Source organism: Engraulis encrasicolus, chromosome 2 (genome assembly GCF_034702125.1).
Source record: "Engraulis encrasicolus isolate BLACKSEA-1 chromosome 2, IST_EnEncr_1.0, whole genome shotgun sequence".
In the NCBI taxonomy this organism is placed as follows: Eukaryota; Metazoa; Chordata; class Actinopteri; order Clupeiformes; family Engraulidae; genus Engraulis; species Engraulis encrasicolus.
The window spans coordinates 33,518,517-33,538,516 of record NC_085858.1 but is presented as its reverse complement, the minus strand read 5'-3'; the positions used below and the strand labels follow the sequence as shown (position 1 = coordinate 33,538,516).

At 44.8% G+C, this 20,000-nt stretch overlaps 2 protein-coding genes across 7 annotated transcripts in view; one reads left to right on the top strand and one right to left on the bottom strand.

Annotated features, from left to right (window-relative positions):
- The window catches only part of LOC134437622 (dedicator of cytokinesis protein 7-like), a 122,236-nt gene that overhangs the window by 15,730 nt on the left and 86,506 nt on the right, over window positions 1-20,000 (top strand). For all 6 annotated transcript variants that reach the window (XM_063187111.1, XM_063187135.1, XM_063187129.1 and 3 more), the window contains exons 4-14: window positions 826-894; window positions 1,676-1,799; window positions 3,723-3,935; window positions 5,960-6,045; window positions 6,902-6,968; window positions 7,540-7,689; window positions 8,427-8,507; window positions 11,107-11,263; window positions 13,959-14,083; window positions 14,436-14,529; window positions 15,638-15,800. In XM_063187111.1, coding sequence (XP_063043181.1) covers window positions 826-894; window positions 1,676-1,799; window positions 3,723-3,935; window positions 5,960-6,045; window positions 6,902-6,968; window positions 7,540-7,689; window positions 8,427-8,507; window positions 11,107-11,263; window positions 13,959-14,083; window positions 14,436-14,529; window positions 15,638-15,800 — 1,329 coding nt within the window. The remainder of the gene's footprint in view (window positions 1-825; window positions 895-1,675; window positions 1,800-3,722; window positions 3,936-5,959; window positions 6,046-6,901; window positions 6,969-7,539; window positions 7,690-8,426; window positions 8,508-11,106; window positions 11,264-13,958; window positions 14,084-14,435; window positions 14,530-15,637; window positions 15,801-20,000) is intronic.
- Window positions 16,142-18,673, bottom strand: angptl8 (angiopoietin like 8). Its single transcript, XM_063215035.1, has 4 exons — window positions 18,097-18,673; window positions 17,178-17,327; window positions 16,590-16,700; window positions 16,142-16,317 (listed from the first exon to the last, which is right to left on the bottom strand). The coding sequence occupies exons 1-4, from the start codon at window positions 18,397-18,399 to the stop codon at window positions 16,309-16,311; spliced, it is 573 nt and encodes a 190-aa protein (XP_063071105.1). The 5' UTR covers window positions 18,400-18,673; the 3' UTR covers window positions 16,142-16,308.

Sequence of the window (20,000 nt, the reverse complement as noted above, 5' to 3'; positions counted from 1 at the left end):
TGGCTCTGGAGAAATCAGTGGTGAAAATCACTTAACACACACACACACACACACACACACACACACACAGAGAAAGTCTGAACCCCCTTCTCCCCTTCTCCTCGGCATCTACTCAAGCATGCAAACAGCTCTGGCTCATTTGCTAAATGCTCTAGTTAAGTGGGCCCAAACGCCTGGCAAGGCAGCTGAATAAATCTTCTACATGTGCATGAGGTGTGCGGTGGACCAGCGGTCTCTGTGGTCTTCTTCTAGTAAATAGATAATTTAGAAATCGCCATCGCTATGGCCATCACACACTGAGGAAGGGTGTTAGTCAGAAATGTCTGTGAGGCGATTTAAAAACAAACGAAAAACCCTGCTGAGTGCTTCTTCATTGATTTATTTATTTTTCAAGATTTTTAGTTTCTTCATTGACAAAGCACCCAGTGTTCAGCAGTAGAAGTTGCTGAGCACGCTTCCTTTTTCTTCATTAAGATAATTGCATTTTGATAGTTCCTCACATTCCCCTCTTGGATGTTGTGGTTGTCTGACTTTGTGTGTACAGTGAGTGACTGGTAAACCATGTGGATTTAAACAAATTGTAGCACTGGAGTTGTACAACATATCACTTTACTGCCTGCCTGTGTGTAATGTGTACACAACTAGACAGCCCCACAGAACTACTACATCAGCACTCTGTGTGCGCGCGTGTGTGTGTGTGTGTGTGCGTGTGCGTGTGCGTGTGCGTGTGTGTGTGTGTGTGTGTGTGTGTGTGTGTGTGTGTGTGTGTGTGTGTGTGTGTGTGTGTGTGTGTGTGTGTGTGTGTGTGTGTGTGTGTGTGTGTAGGACACTGGACCCCCGCGTGAGAGATGCCCTGGGAGTCTACACAGACGACTGGCTCATCATTCAAAGGAAGTGAGTATGGTTACACGGTGTTTAACACACATTCACTATGTAGGATAATACATCTTTGGCAGGATTTCTAATAAGCGTTTTTTGACTGAGCCTTGATCCCTTCTAAAATATTCCATTAGTATGCTTGCAGCCACTCCAGTGTTGTTTTGGCCTTACTTCATCTTTAATTCGCCTCCTGGTGCGCGACACCTCTCCCAAGCCTTTAGAAGCCTTTAGAAGCCGTGGAACTCCAGTAGATGTTCTTGCGATAACATTTGTGAACGAATTTGTTTATTTCCATTGCCTTCTGAAGTCTTAAACGTTTCCTGGTGCACATATCGTATGCTCAAAGGAATATTTTCCCAGGCAGGAAAAATGATGACCTCGTCACTGTATGTAATAATAAATATGTACAGTATATACTGCATGTATAAATACTGTATAACATAAATTATTTATATGGCTGTCTCAAATGTCTTGACACTAATACAGCACTTATTAGATTAACCCCAATAATATGTCTCTGGGGCAGCTGTCCTTATAATTCCTAATATAATGTCCTAATTCCGTGTATTGTACCATACTGCATACTGCAAAGTTGTCGGAGGAGACTCAGGTTTGAATCTGGCCTGGGTCATTTTCCAACACCATCCCACCTTATTTCTCTCATTCTTGTCTCCACTGTCTCCTCTTCACTATCCTTTTGAATAAAATCACAATTGCCTAAAAATATACAGTACTAAAAACAAAAAGAATCTGTTTAGGAGTCATGTGAGCTTGACCTTTGACCCCTGCCCCATAGGTACCAGCGCTACAGCACGACCCAGTCTCCACACAGCTCGGAGCGGCAGCGGGAGAAGCAGCGCGGCCTGGTCAAGCAGACCTTCGAACTGGACGAGGCGGCCACTGAACGCCACGACGATCAGGTCAGCCGCAAAACATGATCTTGATCTTGATCTTGGCTTGTCTTGAAAGCAGTTACAGTTACTAGAAGTGGTAATTGTAGTAGTAAGGTTAAGACTAGAGAAGAGTAATTAATTGATCCCAAAGGAAATTAAGGAACACATGTAGGTACAGGGTATTATATAGTCATACGTAGTGTAATTATATGAAGTTATACATATAGTGTATGGGTTACAGTCCTTAGAGCAAAAGCCATAGATGCACTACAGCTGTGGATGATGTTGGATTCAATCCTGCACTCTTCTGAGCACAAGACCAACTCTAGCTGAAAAGTTGACGAAGACCATACAGGTCGAAACGTTGTGCCAACTTTTCATTTATTATATCAAAACAAGGGAGCTTTTGTGGGGTTTGCGGATATTTTTTTCCTTTTTTCAATTGCGTTCTCTTGATGTCCTGCACCCACGGCAATTGCTTTTTTGGGATGTGCGCGCACCTCACTACCTTTTCACAAGTCCAACTCTGTCATCATGTGGCCAAGGTAGACCAAAGTATGGTCATGTCAGGGGTGGCTTTTTCAAGTTCTGCTTGTGCGTGTCTGTATCTCCTCTATACCTATCTCTTTTCACTGCAGATTAAAAAAACAGAACAAGTTAAGTGTTATTGTGGAAAGTATACCCAATTAAACAAAATGAAAAAGGTAAGCAACTGAAATTATCAGTTGGCGTTCGGCGTGGTACGTTTTGTGCTGAGGGGCGTGATGGAAACTGCAATTATGGTCACTTGAGAACACAGTTGCCAGGGCCTCAATAACAGCATATCACATTCTGCTTCCACCCCATGCCCTTTCAAAGTACTCAATTGAATTAAAATAAAGGAAATGTGCTGTACATTGGATCTGTTTTGCTGTGTGCAGATCTACCACTATTGGCAGTCTGTAATTTCACCCCTTGACTATCATCAGCCTTTTTCTTTACTTTCATTGAAATTACACACAATACAAATAGCTACACATGCAATATGTCCTAGCAAGCTTTTCAAAGACTCTCTGGAATTTGCAAAGTACTTGTTATAGAAACACTGCAGTGGATTTCTAAAGCAGACTGCAAAGAAATATGAAAATGTCTTGACATAAACATCCACCAAAGAAATAATTTAGATAACCACAAAAGTAGAGATACACAGCCAAAAAAATCTCCTGACAAAAAAACAGGTCAAACACAAAAATCCTATGTTGTTGGTTGGACCACCTTTAGATTTGATTACGCCACACATTTGGTGTTGTATTGTTTCATTTGTTTCAAATCAAAATGTGGTCCCACAACACATTCATTTTTTTTTTTGGTCGAGAGTTTGTTTTTGTGTGATCCTCCACTTCTGTAGATATTGTTCTTTCCCTGCTAACACACCAGAAGAGACAAAACTACGAGTCGCCATCGTCTTCATAACAAGAGTGACACGCGTGATGAAAGAGACTCTCAGTCTCTTTATGCCCTACAGACGGTCCAACTGCATCTACGTGTGGGCAATTTTTAAGTCCTTAGTGGACATAATAATAAAGACATTTTTAACTATATTTTTTGGAGTGCCTTGGTGAAAAAATGTTTTTTTTTCCAAATAACTTTGGACATTGTAGCTTGAACCAAAGAGCACCCACAAGAACACTTTTTTCATCTTTCTGAAGGGACTGAGCATGCCTCTGACTTCCGAAAAATGGCTGCTGCAGCTGTCGCCAAACCGTATCATAGCTCATTAGCATAACATTCACTGAAGTTCAACTACAAACTGACACTTGAGGAGCTAAAATCGTGTCTTGTCACCCCAAATCGCTTTGTCTTTTCTGTCGCCAGCTCCTCCATACGAAGTCAATGACTTCCGTCACCGTTGTCAGTCTAGTCACTTTTGGTGTGTTTGTGCCATCATCATTGTTTTTGTCATCTGGTCAGGATGAGGTGAAGCGGCGGTCGGCGTCGATGGACGAGACCCCTCGGGGCAGCTGGGCCTCCAGCATCTTCGACCTGAAGAACTCCTCTCCCGACGCCCTGCTGCCCTCCGTGCTGGAGAGGACCACAGCAGAGGACATGGACCGCCGCAACGCAGAGGCCCGCCAGCAGGGGCGCCACAACCACCTGCTCAACCTCTACCCCACGCCAGACGAGGTCTGTTGGTGAAAAGTGTGTGTGTGTTTGTAGTTGTGTGTGTTTGTAGTTGTGTGTGTGTGTGTGTGTGTGTGTGTGTGTGCGTCTGTGTGTGCGTGTGCGTGTGTGTGTGCACGTGTGTGTGCACGTGTGTGTGCACGTGTGTGTGCGCGTGTGTGTGTGCGTGTGCGTGTGTGTGTGCACGTGTGTGTGCACGTGTGTGTGCACATGTGTGTGTGTGCGCGTGTGTGTGTCTGCGTGCGCATGTGTGTGGTTTTGCATAGGGTGCATCACTTGACTGATGGTGATGTTCCTCCCCAGCCATGTGATAGTCCTCTGTGGGCCCCTGCGGGATTTGCTCTCTGGGTTTGTCTGTGCATGTGTTTGAGTGCAAGGTAGGGCTGCTCGATTATGAGAAAAATCAATATCACGATTATTTCAGTCAATATTGATGTCACGTTTTTATAGACGACATTTCTTTTAAAGGGACACTATGGAAGATTTTTAGTTGTTTATTTCCAGAATTCATGCTGCCCATTCACTAATGTTACCTTTTTCATGAATACTTACCACCACCATCAAATTCCAAGTATTCATTTTGACTGGAAAAATCGCACTTTTCATACATGAAAAGGAGGATCTTCTCCATGGTCCGCCATTTTGAATTTCCAAAAATAGCAATTTTTAGCTGCAAAAATGACTCTACTTGGACCGAACTAGGAAATATTTGTTTATTACTTAGTAAACTTTTATGTAAAGATCAAATTTGGCAATAGGTAGTCCATTTTCAATGAGCAGCATAGTTGCAGTACCTTTTTTGACCATTTCCTGCACAGTGTACCTTTAAAGACCAATAATTGTCTCTATGGCCCTCCATTCACACTGATGAAGGGAGGGAAGATTGTGAATTTTCACAATCTTCCCTCCCTTCAGCAGTGTGAATGGAGGGCCATAGAGAAACACACAGTGGTGTTCTGCATGAGTGTTGGGTAGCAAGTCTGCTCTGTGTTTGCAATGGCTCAAGTGGAGGGGAATGATGTATTGTGCTTAGCGTAACCTACCTTTTGGCAGTATATAGACAAAGGACAAAAATATTGTTTCAAATCACTATTATGAAATGTAATATTGTTTGACCGCAATATTGATATCACAATATACATTTGATATATTGCACAGCTCTAGTGAAGGAAGGATGAATCACCGCACACTGGTATTCTTTGCTGGTAGTTTATTTGGTGAACAACGCGTTTCGCTGTTGCTTCATCTGGGTCACTCAGCGAAGCATGTTGTTCACCAAATAAACTACCAGCAAAGAATGCCAGTGTGCGGTGATTCATCCTTCCTTCACTTGGATCCCTTTTACTGCACATCACCAGCACCTGGACAGTGGTTGTGCACAGGGACGCTACTTTGAGTACTATATTGCACAGCCCTATTGCAAGGGTACAGCTAAGAAGCATATACCACCACCCTTTGAGGCCACCCTCAAAGAAAATCATTTTCCCACCCCTACTGTGCCATAATCTCCTGTGGACTCCTGGGAATCTCTGACTGAGCCCTTTGAATTGTTCTCTCATTTTGCGGCAGGCAGCACTATGTGTGTGTGTGTTAGTGGAATTATATGACTTTTTATGACTCTCTTCCTATGAGTGGAAACCCACATGGGAAGTTCCTGGTAGTATTTCTGTCTGTAGCGAGCGGCTGTTCACTTTGCCATAGTGCTATATGATGGACTTTGACCTTTCATCAAACACACTCTCTGCTATGCTCTTGAGGTTTCTATGTTCTTTATGTTTCTATGTTGATTGTTTTCCCTCTCTCTCTCTCTCTCTCTCTCTTCCCCTCTCTCTCTCTCTCTCTCTCTCTCTCTCTCTCTCTCTCTCTCTCTCTCCCCTTCTCTCTCTCTCTCTCTCTCTCCCTCTCTCTCTCTCTCTCTCTCTCTCTCCCTCCCTCCCTCCCATTTTCTCTCTCTCCTGCTTTATTGCGGTGTCCTGTGTCAACGTTGCCATGGCGTCTGTGTAAACACTGTGGTTGCCATGGTGCAGGATGAGGCTGTGGAGCGCTGCTCGCTGCCTGAGATCCCCAAAGAGCACATGGGCCAGAGGATCATGGTCAAGTGCCTGTCACTCAAGTTAGTCTTTCACTGTCTCCTTCACACACGCACTCTCTTTGGTCTCTTTCCCTCCTTTCCTTATTTTCGTGCTGTGTCTGTCCCTCTTCTGATTTCTCTGTATGTCTTTCCCCTAGAGTGTCCAGTGTGTTATGCGGGGTATGTGTATAAGTGTATGTGAGTGTGTGCGTGTATGTGTGTGTGTGCACACGCCTCATGTCTATGTGTGTGTGTGCACACGCCTCATGTCTATGTGTGTGTGTGCACACGCCTCATGTCTATGTGTGTGTGTGTGTGTGTGTGTGTGTGTGTGTGTGTGTGTGTGTGTGTGTGTGTGTGTGTGTGTGTGTGTGTGTGTGTGTGTGTGTGTGTGTGTGTGTGTGTGTGTGCGCGCATTCCACCCCTGTGACACCATGTCTATATGGGAATCGCAGCATGAGTCATTGTGTGTCTGTCTGTCTGTCTGTCTGTCTCTCTCTTTCTCCCTCTCTCGATCTCTCTCGATATCTCTCCCTCCCTCCCCTATCCCCATCTCTCATTCTTGTGTATCCTCTGGAGTTCTTTCCTTTCCCACAGTTACATTAATCACTCAAGAGATACTCTTAGCAGATCCCCTGTTGATAACACCATCCTCTTTCACAGCACCCGCTTTCCAAACGTACACACTGTACACGTGCATTCTTTCATCCATGGCCCACATTGTACCCTCATAAGCATTCAACTGATAACATCTGTGCCCAACTGGAGCACTGTCTAATGTCTCTCTCTCTCTCTCTCTCTCTCTCTCTCTCTCTCTCTCTCTCTCTCTCTCTCTCTCTCTCTCTCTCTCTCTCTCTCTCTCTCTCTCTCTCTCTCTCTCTCGTGGTTTTCCCTCTAGGTTTGAAATAGAAATCGAGCCCATATTTGGAACACTGGCCCTGTATGATATCAAGGAAAAGAAAAAGGTATTTATTGCCTTTTCAGCAGTTGCATTAGTTGTGTCGTTATACGTGTGACATCATGGGCCATTCATGTGCATTTATGGGGGCTTGACATGTCCTTTGAATGTCTCCCTCAAAAGGATTTTTTTAAAATCAGACTCAGGTCCCAAGGAAGTCATTAAGTGGTTTAATTTGATTTTTTGGCTTACTAGAATCTACAGTAAATGGTTGTATCTGTAAGGTTTCAGTTGGAAGCAGCCATCCAGATTTTCTAATATCCTGTCCACATCTTTTCCTGACCTCAGGGTTTTCCCCAGCACACTAGTTAAGACGGCCACCTTGATAACACCTACCTTGTCTAGGCCCAATGTTTTTGTATTGTTAATGTTTTTTCTTAAGTTGCTTTTGAAAATCTATAATGGTTCAGTGTTTTGGGGTGTTTGGTTCACATCAAGCTGCACATCTCTCTGATCCTCCCCACCTAATCATGACTGTAACGAATGTTCTGCAGTAAACACTGATGACCTGCTAATTTCCATCCCTCCAAACCCCCATTCATCCTCATCATTCTCTTGTCCACCACCTCCCTCATCAGATATCGGAGAACTTCCACTTCGACCTGAACTCGGACCAGATGAAGGGGCTGCTGCGGCCGCACATCCCCCACACGGCCATCTCCACGCTGGCCCGCTCCGCCATCTTCTCCATCACCTACCCCTCCGCAGATATCTTCCTGGTCATCAAGGTACAGTGGCTGGATCTGTGCATGTGGCTGTGTGGCTGTGGTGTGATGAAAATAACAGTCTGCTTACATCAGGATTCTTCTGCTCCCACTTGTCTTTTTCAGTGCCGTTTCAACCGAAAGGTCACAGAAATTATATTCAAATTTCTTTATTAGAGGATAGCCTCTTGAGATAAAAATCTCGTTTTCAAGAGGGTCCTCAAAGTACAGTAAGAACAGAAAATCCTGGTTAAAGCAGACTTTTTTCTTTTTATCTGGTCCTTTGGTTGTCCTGCTCCCAGGCCAGACATTAGGATGTGCAGGCTTTATCCTCCTCCTTGTGGCTGTGGTGTGGACAGCAGGGGGAGCCTCTGGTCTAGTGTTGCAGAGGGCAGCATGACCCGCGCAGTGCTGTGCTGTGCTGTGCTGTACAGTGCTGTGCTGTGCTGTAGTGTGGAATAGCGCCTCACAGTGCCATAACCACAACCTTGCATCTCTTTTGGGCCTTTTTCTTGTTCTTGTCTGTCTCTTTCTATTCTAGCCTCTGTGTCAGTATTCTCACTGCATTTTACTATATGTGCTGTCTGTCTCTTCTCTCTCTCTGTCTGTTTCTCTGTCTCTGTCTCTGTCTCTGTCTATCTCTCTGTCTATCTCTCTGTCCCTCTCTCTTTCTCTCTGTCTGTCTGTTTCTCTCTCTCTCTCTCTCTCTCTCTCTCTCTCTCTCTCTCTCTCTCTCTCTCTCTCTCTCTCTCTCTCTGCAGTTGGAGAAGGTGTTGCAGCAGGGGGACATCGGCGAGTGCTGTGAGCCCTACATGATCATGAAGGAGTCCGACTCCACTAAGGTGAGCTTCTACTCACGCAGCCCGTCTGCCTGTCACTTCAGAAACACGTATACAGTATTGACTGCATGACAGACAACATGCAGGGGCATGACATACAGTATGACACTATGTGGATGACATGAAGACCAGATGAGATAAGAGGGAGGAAAAGGAAGTCCTGAGGCTACAGAAATCTGAAATAGAAAACGGGTAAGCACTGTAATATCAGGTAAAATACCGTTGTGCTCAAAAACGTAATTTTTTAATCCCACAGCCTCTCACAGATCATACTGAATTACTTTGCAGATGTTTGCAAGGCTATATTAGCTATGTTTAGGATGACTTCATACACACTACCTTAGTATACAGCACTGCACTACTACCTGAAATAACATTGATATACATTTCAGAAATTAAGTCTTTATTTTGAATGGACGCCATAATATCAGGGCAGTATAAAACAGTGATATTGAATATTGCCCGCCCTTCCGTGGCCAACCGCAGCTTACCCGGGTTCGATTCCCGTCCTGGGTCCTTTGCCGACCCCTCCCCGTCTCTCTCCCAATTCGCTTCCTATCCACCTCTCACACTGTCCTATCAAATAAAGTTAAAAAAGAACAAACAAAAAAATCTTTGGCAAGAAATCGAATATTGCCAAATATAGTATTTAGTTCCAAAACAAGAATATAATCATGTAAAATATTTTCTGACATAATAAATATGGCGATGAATAGCAAGTAGGAAATAGACACAGAGCCACTACTGTTGAGCCGTTCACACTTTCACCCACGGTTGCTCCAGTAGTCAAACACAGCAAAGCCAATATTGAGGACTTGGCTGGTATTGAAGCAGATCTGGTAAAGGTCAAGGACACTTGGCAGAGCTGAAGAGGATGAGAGAGCTACTGGATTGGCAAATGGAGAGGTGAACGCAAGGGCCAAGGATACACGTGCTCATACTCTGGGAAACCTCACTTGTGGATGGTATTCGTGCATACGTGCATGGGTGCTTGTGTGTGTGTGTGCGTACGTGAGTGTGTGAGAGAGAAAAAAATTACGCAGTGCTTTTATAGTAAAAATACTTTATCAAGAATTTCAATTAAATTTGGCAATAGTGCACAGACTTCTTTGACCCTTCCTCAGTGCCTTGATTTGGTACCGTACCTCTACAAATTCATTGATGCCTCTTTAACACTGCCAGTTTTCTGGTAGGCCTACAGCTCGACACAGCTTGACTCAGCTGCCACTTTTTGCTTTATGACTGAGCTGTGTCATACCTATTCGAAAAGTATAATGTGGCGGCCAAGGCGCGCTGTGTCGAGCTGTAGGCCTACCAGAAAACTGGCTGTGGAAAAGAGGCATTCGAGTCCTTTTTGTCACGAGTCCATGCGTGCAGAGCGTGTGCATGAACGAGTAGGCATGCAAGAGTGCAGTGTGTGTGTGTGTGTGTGTGTGTGTGTGTGTGTGTGTGTGTGTGTGTGTGTGTGTGTGTGTGTGTGTGTGTGTGTGTGTGTGTGTGTGTGTGTGTGTGTGTGTGTGTGTGTGTGTGTGTGTGTGTGTGCGTGTGTGTGCGTGCGTGCGTGCGTGCGTGCGTGCGTGCGTGCGTGCGTGCGTGCGTGCGCACGCTGTGTGAGAGTGTGCATGGCTGTACGTGTCTGAGAGACATGGGCCACGGTGGCACCAGTATTCGTTTCTCAATTCATTCCAGACAGTTGCAATATTTGCACTTATGAGGACCAATGTCCAGTAATCCAGAGATTGGGCATGATTATGTTAGCATTGGCAATGGGACAGGTGATATAATATTTGCTATGAGATTTATCAATGTTCAGAAGGCCGTGGGATTTGATAGCCTTCCATGTCCACTGTCTCACAGCCGTGCTTAAAATAGTACAGCACATCAAATAGATGGAGACACACTCATCTAGCCTTAGCAGTTTGAGAAAGGAGGATAATTAATTATTTACTGGAAAGGCATATATTCTTGCAAACGGTACATCTGTGGTTTGCCACACTAGATTGTTGCTTTGCTGGGTCATTGCCCAGTGTACACATCACTAAACAGTGTTCATATACATTGGCTTCCCGTTTACAAACATTTGCGCTCTGAGGAGGAGCAAGATTAGCCAGTCTATGCCCTCCTAGTGACGCAACACCTTTGGCATCACCTCTAGTCAGGCCACGAGCAATATACATATCGTTTCTGAGCTCCATAAAAATTGGGAACTCCACCCACTTTGACGGGTTTGACTGTGTAGTCTTTCTTTTTGTTTGTGCGGTGACAAATGTACTTGTGTCTATAAATGTGCATGTACATGGGTGACAGCGTGATTTTGTTTGTCTGTCTCTTGGTCTTTCTCCTGGTCTAAATGCCTCCTCGTGTCTGTGTCTGTGTCTGTGTGTCTGTTTCTGTGTGTGTGTCTGTGTGCATGTTTCTGTGTGTGCGTGGGCGTGCGTGCGTGCGTGCGTGCGTGCGTGCGTGTGCGTGCGTGCGTGCGTGCGTGCGCGTGCGTGCGTGCGTGCGTGCGTGCGTGCGTGTGTGTGTGTGTGTGTGTGTGTGTGTGTCTGCGCGCGTGTGTCTGCGCGCGTGTGCCTGTGCACGTGTGCCTGTGCCTGTGTAGCACAAGGAGAAGTTGGAGAAGTTGCGTGGCCAGGCGGAGCAGTCGTGCAGTCGTCTGGGGCGCTTCCGCATGCCATTCGCCTGGACCGCCATCCACCTGCTCAACATCGTCAGCAGCGTCGGGGGCCTGGAGCGCACTGACTCGGACTCCGACAGCGGTACCTGCTGACAACACCACACACACACACACACACACACACACACACACACACACACACACACACACACAACACACACCACTCTAGACAGAGGACGGAGGATTGTAGCGGATACTATTTCTCTGCGTAGCGGATACGGATACTATTTCCACTATTTCTTGTTTTTAGGCTTTTATGCCTTTATGAGGACAGGATAGTGAAGAGTAGATGAGAAACGCAGGGGAGTGAGCGTGACATACGTTGGCCCCATGTTCAATATAGCCGGCCTGATATTATAGTATGGGACTTGGAGTAGTTTGCCAAAGCACCCAAATGACGCTTAAATTCACACCGGGGAATGCATACTAGTTTTGTAGGGGATTTGGGATATCAGGCACAGTCACATGTTACGTTCACAGTTACTTTCTCTTTTAATGTACTCAGACATGATGCTCCATTCACCTATGGTACCTTGGCCTTCAGTGTTAAGTTTAACAAACAAAAAAACACACACATCCGTCTCATAATGAGTGCCTGATGAGGGCATGATCCATAAGATCAGTGTTGCGGCCTTTCAGTATATATGCTTAGTTCATGGTTCATGTATTTGTTTTGGACATGTGTTTTGTAACCATAACTCTATATATAGCCCAGTGGCCTTGCTCTGCTACCCTACATTGAACTGCAGGCAAGGCTACTGACAGGGCGCGGGTCATAGTCATCTGAAAGGGCCCCCTTCACCCAATATGAAGGCCCAAATCTGCCCCCCCTCTATCCCTGGGCCCGGGACAGCAGACCCTGTTTGTCACCCCCTTGTCGACTTTCCTGCACTTCCCCCGAGTCCGGGGTCACAGGTTGGGTTAAAGGTCAGGGGTCAAGAGGGGTCAGGTAGATCAGGGGTCGGGAACCTTTTTGGTGGAGAGAGCCATAAACGCCCATTTTTTAAAAAATATTTTTTGTGAGAGCCATACCATTTTCGCCATTATTTCTAATGCTAATTGTCATGCACAGAAGGGAATAAAAGTAACGCTTGCATTGGGGACAAGAAGGGAGAGCTAACGAAAGAAGAACTAAAACTACTTGTAGATGTGCTGATGTGCATTTAAGAAGCCAAGCGCATGCATTACCTTAAGTTTCTATCTTTTATGCATCGGAGTTGCCAATGAGCAATGAGAATGACGGAGGTGCTTCTATTCTAGCCATCAGACAGACACAGGGAAGGTGCATGAGGAGGGAGGAGGGAGGGAGAGAGAACTTCAAGACAGGATGCTCATCTTGGTCGCGCTGACATAGTTAACATTTTACAGTTGATATGTGGCTGACATGTCTATTTTTAGTAATTCGCGAAAATGCCCTACAAAGCGCGTCCCTTACCGACATGCGTCCCCAATACAGAACGCATGATTTAACCGCCAAATAGGCTACAGGGCGATTCCGTATTTCAGGGGACGAATGGCAACCCTACGTTTGCCTTCGCATTGTGGCACCAGTTATCTCGCAATCACACTAAACTGGGAAAGACTTACGTCAGTTGATTCAGCAAAAGTTCTTCCTGTAATCGAGGGAGAAGTACAGCGCTGCATTTATATCCCTCACTTGCGTTTCCTCCACTTGATTTGCCATCATAATGGCACGGTCGTGAACAGTTTCTTTGTTTTGGATACAACCGTTAGCCAGCTGAACTTTAGGTAAAGCATTACGGATGGAATGTTATCTCACACGACACGACCCAGCGCTGGCACGGCATTGTCCAATAAAAAAACGCGTTCTTCATATCTGTACAGTAGCCTTCGTCGAAGGCCTGTGCTTGGCTCAGCTGATCGGACCTGGGATGGATTAAATGCGCGATCATACTTTATATTTTGAATATTATCTTAACTTTTCGATTTCAGTAGGTCCATTTTTAATTTAGTGCCATAACAAAATTATTCATGGCTTATTGAGTAAACAAATGACAGGTTTGTCCGAGAGCCACATGCAGTTCCTAAAAGAGCCACATGTGGCTCGCGAGCCATAGGTTCCCGACCCCTGAGGTAGATGATTCCTACACAACTCTGAAGTGTCTTGTAGCACTGACCTACATGCATAGGGTTACACTGGGTCATGCTGTTCAGAGTTATCTGACATTGGTTTTGTATGGATGGACACACATGACTTGACATGTGACATGGTCCATCAGCATTGAATCTTATCTGGTCTAGCTTGTCGCCATTTGCTCGTTGTCTACTTTCCTCCTATTCTCTGTTTACCTGCAAAACAAACACGGAGTAAGAGAAAGAGATTGAATGTGATTGGGAATGACTTAGGAGGGAGTAAATATACTGTACATGAAGGGTTTATTTGCAAAAACCTACATTTTTTGACATTTGCATTTAATTATTGAAAATGACTGTTCAGATGTCCTATCACCTATGTATGAATTCTTACCATTCAAATATTTTGAGAACATACTTTTTTACCTACAAAATGGAGATACACCGTTTTGCAAATAAACCCTTCACATGTAACCCCAATCCTTAACTACAGTAAGAATTGCAGTTTTTGCTTATGTTATCACTGGTTGCTGGAATCGCCAAAATGCTTCAATAGAAACAGCAAGCAGGTTCCTAATACAGTATACTAAATACAAAAACACACTGTCATGTAGACCAACTGCGTATCACTCTAATAAAAAATGTGTGTGTGGTTTTCCCCTTTCCTTTTTGTGCATTCCCAGAGAGGAAGGGAACGTGGCAGGAGCGTAAGAAGAAGGGATTTGAGCGGATGAGTGTGGGGGAGGACATGTGCAACTTCTCCACCTTCCGCCCTGCCACGCTCACCGTCACCAACTTCTTCAAACAGGTCAGTTGGGGACACTATCAGGACGTTATCATCATCATCGCTAGTGTCTTGCATTGAGCTGCATTGTGTACCGCATTGCACACATCTCTACATTGTGATGTGTATTTATTTGCTGGCCTTTTCTGTCATTTGATATACATGTATTTTATATATACATACAGTATACACTGCATTCATATATTTTTCCAGCTTGTTTTGTCCATGTATTCATCTCTGCATTCATATGTGTGTGTCTGTGGTTGTGTCTTCGGTGTTTTTGTGTGTCCATTTGTCATCTGTGCATCCGTGGGTGTTTGTTGTATTTTTGTTGTGTGTGTGTGTGCATGTGTTTATGTGTGTGTGTGTACTGTAGGAAGGTGACAGGTTGAGTGATGAGGATCTGTATAAGTTTCTGGCTGACATGCGTAGACCCTCTTCTGTGCTGAGGAGGCTGAGACCCGTCACTGGTACCTGCACATCTCCCACCTCACCCCACCTCACCTCACCACACCTCACCTCACTCCACCACTACTAACAAACACCCCTACTCTACTACATTGCCAACACCAATGCTAACACACAGTAGACTTCTGAATTGCATCCAAAGCACTCTCCTTTGAATTAGTAGTTTGCCCCGATGTAAAATAAAAGGTTTTTAAATACTCCAACTATACTCCAAAATACTTCATTCAAAGGAGAGTGCTTTGGATGTAATTCAGAAGTCTATGAATAGAAGCCGTAAAAGGAATAACCAGATGCACCCCTTGTACGGTACCTAAATCCCACTACACTAATCATACCCCTACGTAAAGGCACCACTGCACCTGCACACATTCCCTCAGGTTAACTTATACCGCTGCATTTACACACTTAAGTGTGTAAATGCAGCCGTAGAAGTTATCAGTATCACTTTAAGTTATCAGTATCACTTAACTTCAAACACCTCAGTTATCTCCTATCTCCTATCTCAACTACATCTGCAGACAAATGAATCCATCTCGTTTCCCAGATTGCATTAGCTTTTGTGGTTTTATTTCACTTGGCTGCAATTTTGTTAATATATTCTCTGTGCTTTGATGTGCAACATCCTTTGGTGACTTGCATTTTATTTGAGTAATAATAATGAACAATTTAATCTCTTTCATCTCTCTTACCCAACCTGACCCTGTCCGTCTCTCTCTGTCCCTCTGTCTCTCTGTCCTTCTGTCTCTGTCTGTCTGTCTGTCTGTCTGTCTGTCTGTCTCTCTGTCCTTCTGTCTCTGTCTGTCTGTCTGTCTGTCTGTCTGTCTGTCTGTCTGTCTGTCTGTCTGTCTGTCTGTCTCTCTCTCTCTCTCTCTCTCTCTCTCTCTCTCTCTCTCTCTCTCTCTCGTTTAATCACTGTGATATCTATCCTCAAAATCTCCTCCTTTGCTTTCGCTACATTTTGTTTTGTTTGCACTCCGGTTTGTTTGCCCCCCCCCCCTTCTCTCTCTCTCTCTCTCTCTCTCTGTCTCTCCCTCTCCCCCTCTCTCTCTCTCTCTCTCTCTCTCTCTCTCTCTCTCTCTCTCTCTCTCTCACTCTCTCTCTCACTCTCAGCCCAGTTGAAGATAGACATCTCTCCTGCTCCGGAGGCCCCCCACTACTGCTTGTCTCCTGAGCTGCTGCATGTGAAGCCCTATCCTGACCTGCGCGTGCGGCCCACCAAGGAGGTGCTGGAGTTCCCAGCCCGCTACGTCTACACACCACACACACACTACAGGTGGGAGAACACTAATACCAACACACACACACTCACACTCACACTCACACACACACACACACACACACACACACACACACACACACACACACACACACACGTGTGCACAGACTCAGACACACACACAAACATAGACACCCACACTTGTGCGCACACACGCACAGACACACACACAGCTCTTGTGCATTCCTACATGTACTCACATACGAAAACACGTACACAAACAAAACTCTCTTCTGCACACTTCAGACACACTTTATGGCGCTACAAAGATTATCTGTTGAGATAACTGGTAGTTTCCTGAACTGATTCAAAGATTCAAAGGCACAACACGTTGGAGCTATTTTTACTCAGATTTTATTGAAGCAAGTATAAAAAAGTGAAAAAGTATAAAAAATATACATTAAATAAAACAATTGCTATACTGCAATCTACAAGAATCTTGAAGCAGCCTTCCAGAACAAGGTGTGGAGTGTCTTTTTCTATTTATTTTTGGTCAGGTTGGCTCTCACGACTCCTGTAATGAAGAGAAATCAATGTTTAGTACAACAGACAAACAAACAAATGTACTGTAACTTAAATGACTATGGTCTCATTGATTAGAACTGCATTATTATTAATGCAATACTTTATATCTCTCCATTTGCACATCTCAATTCGAGCGGGTGAATTTGATGTAGCCAGTGCATCAAAGTAGTAGACAAATATCTGAACAACCAAAACGTGAGCAATAAAAATGCAAGTGCATCTGTAATTTACAGATTCTCTAAAAGGTTTTACGGTACTTGCCTGTTTTTGTAAGTCTCTCAGCTGTTGCTTCTGAATCTGCATAGTCTTTTTCTGGTGCTGTGTCCAGTCCAGTAGATCGCTCAACAGCCTTGAATTCCTCTCAACAGTCGCCTGAAACCACAGAATCGAGTTGGACATTAGTTTTGTGGATAAACAAGAGATTACCCCGCCTTTCTAAGTAGTAGTAGTCTGGCTGCTGAGTGCTCATTACCACTGCTACATAGACGGTAGACACTACTATGTCTGTGTCTAGTACTTAAATCTAATCTCTTAACAGAGCAGGCTTGATCCTCAAGGTATTTACTTATGCTTTCCCAAGCTTTGTGCTCTAGGATAAACCTTGAGGTGTTCTGTCATTGTGATGTGTCTCTGTGAAGATTCCCATTCATCCATGTCATGTTACCCAAAGAGCTTAGTTGTATCTATACAACTAGCTTACCCAAGAATTCCAATTGCCTACAACTTAAGTCTGCTCTTTGCGGTGGGTCTTAGTACTGTAGCCAACTTCTTGAACAAGCTCAAGAAAAACTCCAATGGCTTACAATTACAATTAACCCTTTGGTTTGGACTGTGGTGGGTCTTGTTTACCTTGAGGAGCTTGAAGCTGTCAGGGTCTGCGGTCTTGAGAGTGGACTCCAGAGCCTTGAGTTTGGTCTTCATCTCCAAGTCCTCCTGCTGCACCGACTGCACCTTGCTCTTGGTCTCCTCCGTTGTGCTCTTCAGATCTGCTGTCTGTGCCTGGAAAACATCACAGCAGAGATGTACATGTTAGATGTTTGATTGATGTTGATTGCATTTACACACCTGAAGACTTAATTCATTCGTCTGGAGCGAATTTTGTCAAAATAAAAAACTGATGTTGTTCATCAAGCTGTCTGTCAGACACATTTCAAGGGGTGTGGAAGCATGTTCACATCACTTTATGTGACCATTCCTTTTTCAACCTTTTCAGTCATTGATCATCTTGCTGCACTCTCTGATACTATGAAAATTCAGGATTTCTGGTTGCGTCAAGCTGAATAATCGATAAATTGTGAAGTAAAAAATTGTTTAACTGCCGTAGCTGACCTATTTCACACACTGGTCGATATTTGCTCTTGCCCCTGGGTTAAGCGTTTGAGTCGGCTCCAATTTTCTGTACGTGGCGTGCATGTCATGCTGATGTAACTATAAAACAGCCTTGTCAGTTACTCAACGTTTGTAGAGCTACCATAGGTCAGTCAAATTATGCAATCACTTGGATGAAGGCCAAACTGGAGTTGCTAGATGTGCAGCTCAATTTTTCTGTAGTATTCATTTATCTTGCAAAAGTAATATAAAGTTAATACATACTGACCAATTTCAGAAGTGATTGTTTAGATATGATGGTTAGCACTTATTAAGCGTGCATGCCAGCTAACAGCTCCATCTATCTCTCGAAATGATGTTATTTTAAAGGCCATTGGAACATGCCCCATACCAATCCTACCATGAGCCCATTGTGCCACTAAGTTTTCTGCCAGCTCACCTGGAGGTGGTTGATGCCCTCTTTGATCTGGATCTCGGCCTCTTTGGCCTCCAGCGTCTGCTGGTCGACCTGCCTGACCAGACCCTCTGTCTTGTGGACGGCGGCGAGCAGGCGTGCCAGCTTGGCCTCCGTGCTCTGGAAGGTGTGGCGCATGGCGTCGCCGAACTGCAGCACGCCGTACATCAGCACGTTTACGTCATCCTCCTCAGCCGGCTTCTGGCTCGCCGGGGCTGCCTGCACGACGCCATTGAGGAACGCCCAAGGGACCACCACGCACAACACGCACAGAGCCCTCATCGTCATGGAGATCAGTCACCGTTCAACAAGCAAAGTGACGATCTATTGTAGCCTTCCTTAAATTGCGCTAGTTCCACACAAAAAAACCCACAAAAAAATGTATTCTCTGTTGTCTGAATAGTTCTTCTGGTGGTTAGTATGTTGTCATAAACGTAAGTTGGGTTTGCCGAAAGGCTAAGTAGTAGCTATCAGTGTAGCTAATTGCTCAAAAATGTTGTGAGGTAAGAGCTAAAGTTATCTTAAGCTAGTTTTGCGCTTCAGTGAAACCATGTTACAAGGATCCTGCACCGGCCTTTTATACGTCAGTATGAGTGACGTGTGCGTGCACATGTTTGAACTTGTCCGGTTAGGTTGGGAAACCTCACCTCATTTTCGGGGCCAATCATTGATGAGCCAGCAGGCCTCCCGTAGTATTGCGCCACTCCAGGTGACCTTGACACTCAATAGACCCCTAGACACCAGCCAATGGCCAGACACTGCTACTTTCTAGTAGTCTATCCTTCTTTAGGCATGCAGTACATCTATTTGAATGTTAGGCGATTTTGTGATTAGTTCAATGAGTGAGGGGTTTTTTTGTTTTTGTTTTAAATATTCGTTTTTGGACCATTTTAACTTTTATTGAGACAACGCCATCAAAGATGGAGACAGGAAATGAGTGGGAGAGAAAGATATGGGGTTGGATTGGGGTACGACTTTGGCCAAATTCAAACCTGGGTCCCCATGGGCATGTACTGTAAGCCCGTATAGTTCAATAATGCACAGACATTAAGTGTGACATTCAGCTTCCCACATATTCAAGGAGCATTTTAGAATTGAAGGACTTGAACTGCACCCCTTTTGCTAGAATGCCCAGATCTACTGTACTGTGGGTCTAGACCTGACCTGCTGAAGAGTTTAAAAGTTTAAAAGGTAATGGTCTGCGGTCAGGCTCTTTTTTTGGGTCTGTGCGCTACTGGCAACTGGTCCTGCGTCTCATCAGCTGTATGCTGGCTGGGTGACCCAGGGAGGTCAATGTCGGCACGCGTTAAGCAACCTGAGGTCAGTGGTTAGGAATAACCGCTAGTGGCCTCAGAGTTCATTAACCTGCCTCTGGACGGCAGCTCTCCTCCTACCTCCTCCTCCTCCTCCCCCTCCCCTCCCTCCTCCATTAGCCCTACTCTACCTCCAGACCTCATAGTCTCTTCGGCACGTATTTCCCTTTTACACAGTACACTTTTCCACACTTTTCATATTTTATGTTTGCATGTGGGTCTTAACTGACCCCTACACATACATACACCCCCCCCCCACACACACACACACACACACACACAAACACAGCTCTCCCTCCTCCCTCTTTCTCACCACATCACCTACTATTCTATATCTGATGGCATACGTTTGTTTAATTCCTTTGCATCTTTTTTGACAATGCACATTATTTCACTCTCTCCTCCCACTCTTTGTGTGTGGCCCTCTCTCCTCTCCTGTGCAAGATGTCAATTTCCATGGAGTGTAATGATCAGGGCCGCTGACAGCTTTGGCCGGCCCTTAGTCTCCCCCTGTCAGCTTCCCTGGTCACAATTCAAAATACATTTTAGAATAATCAAATCTCTCCTCTCTCTGCC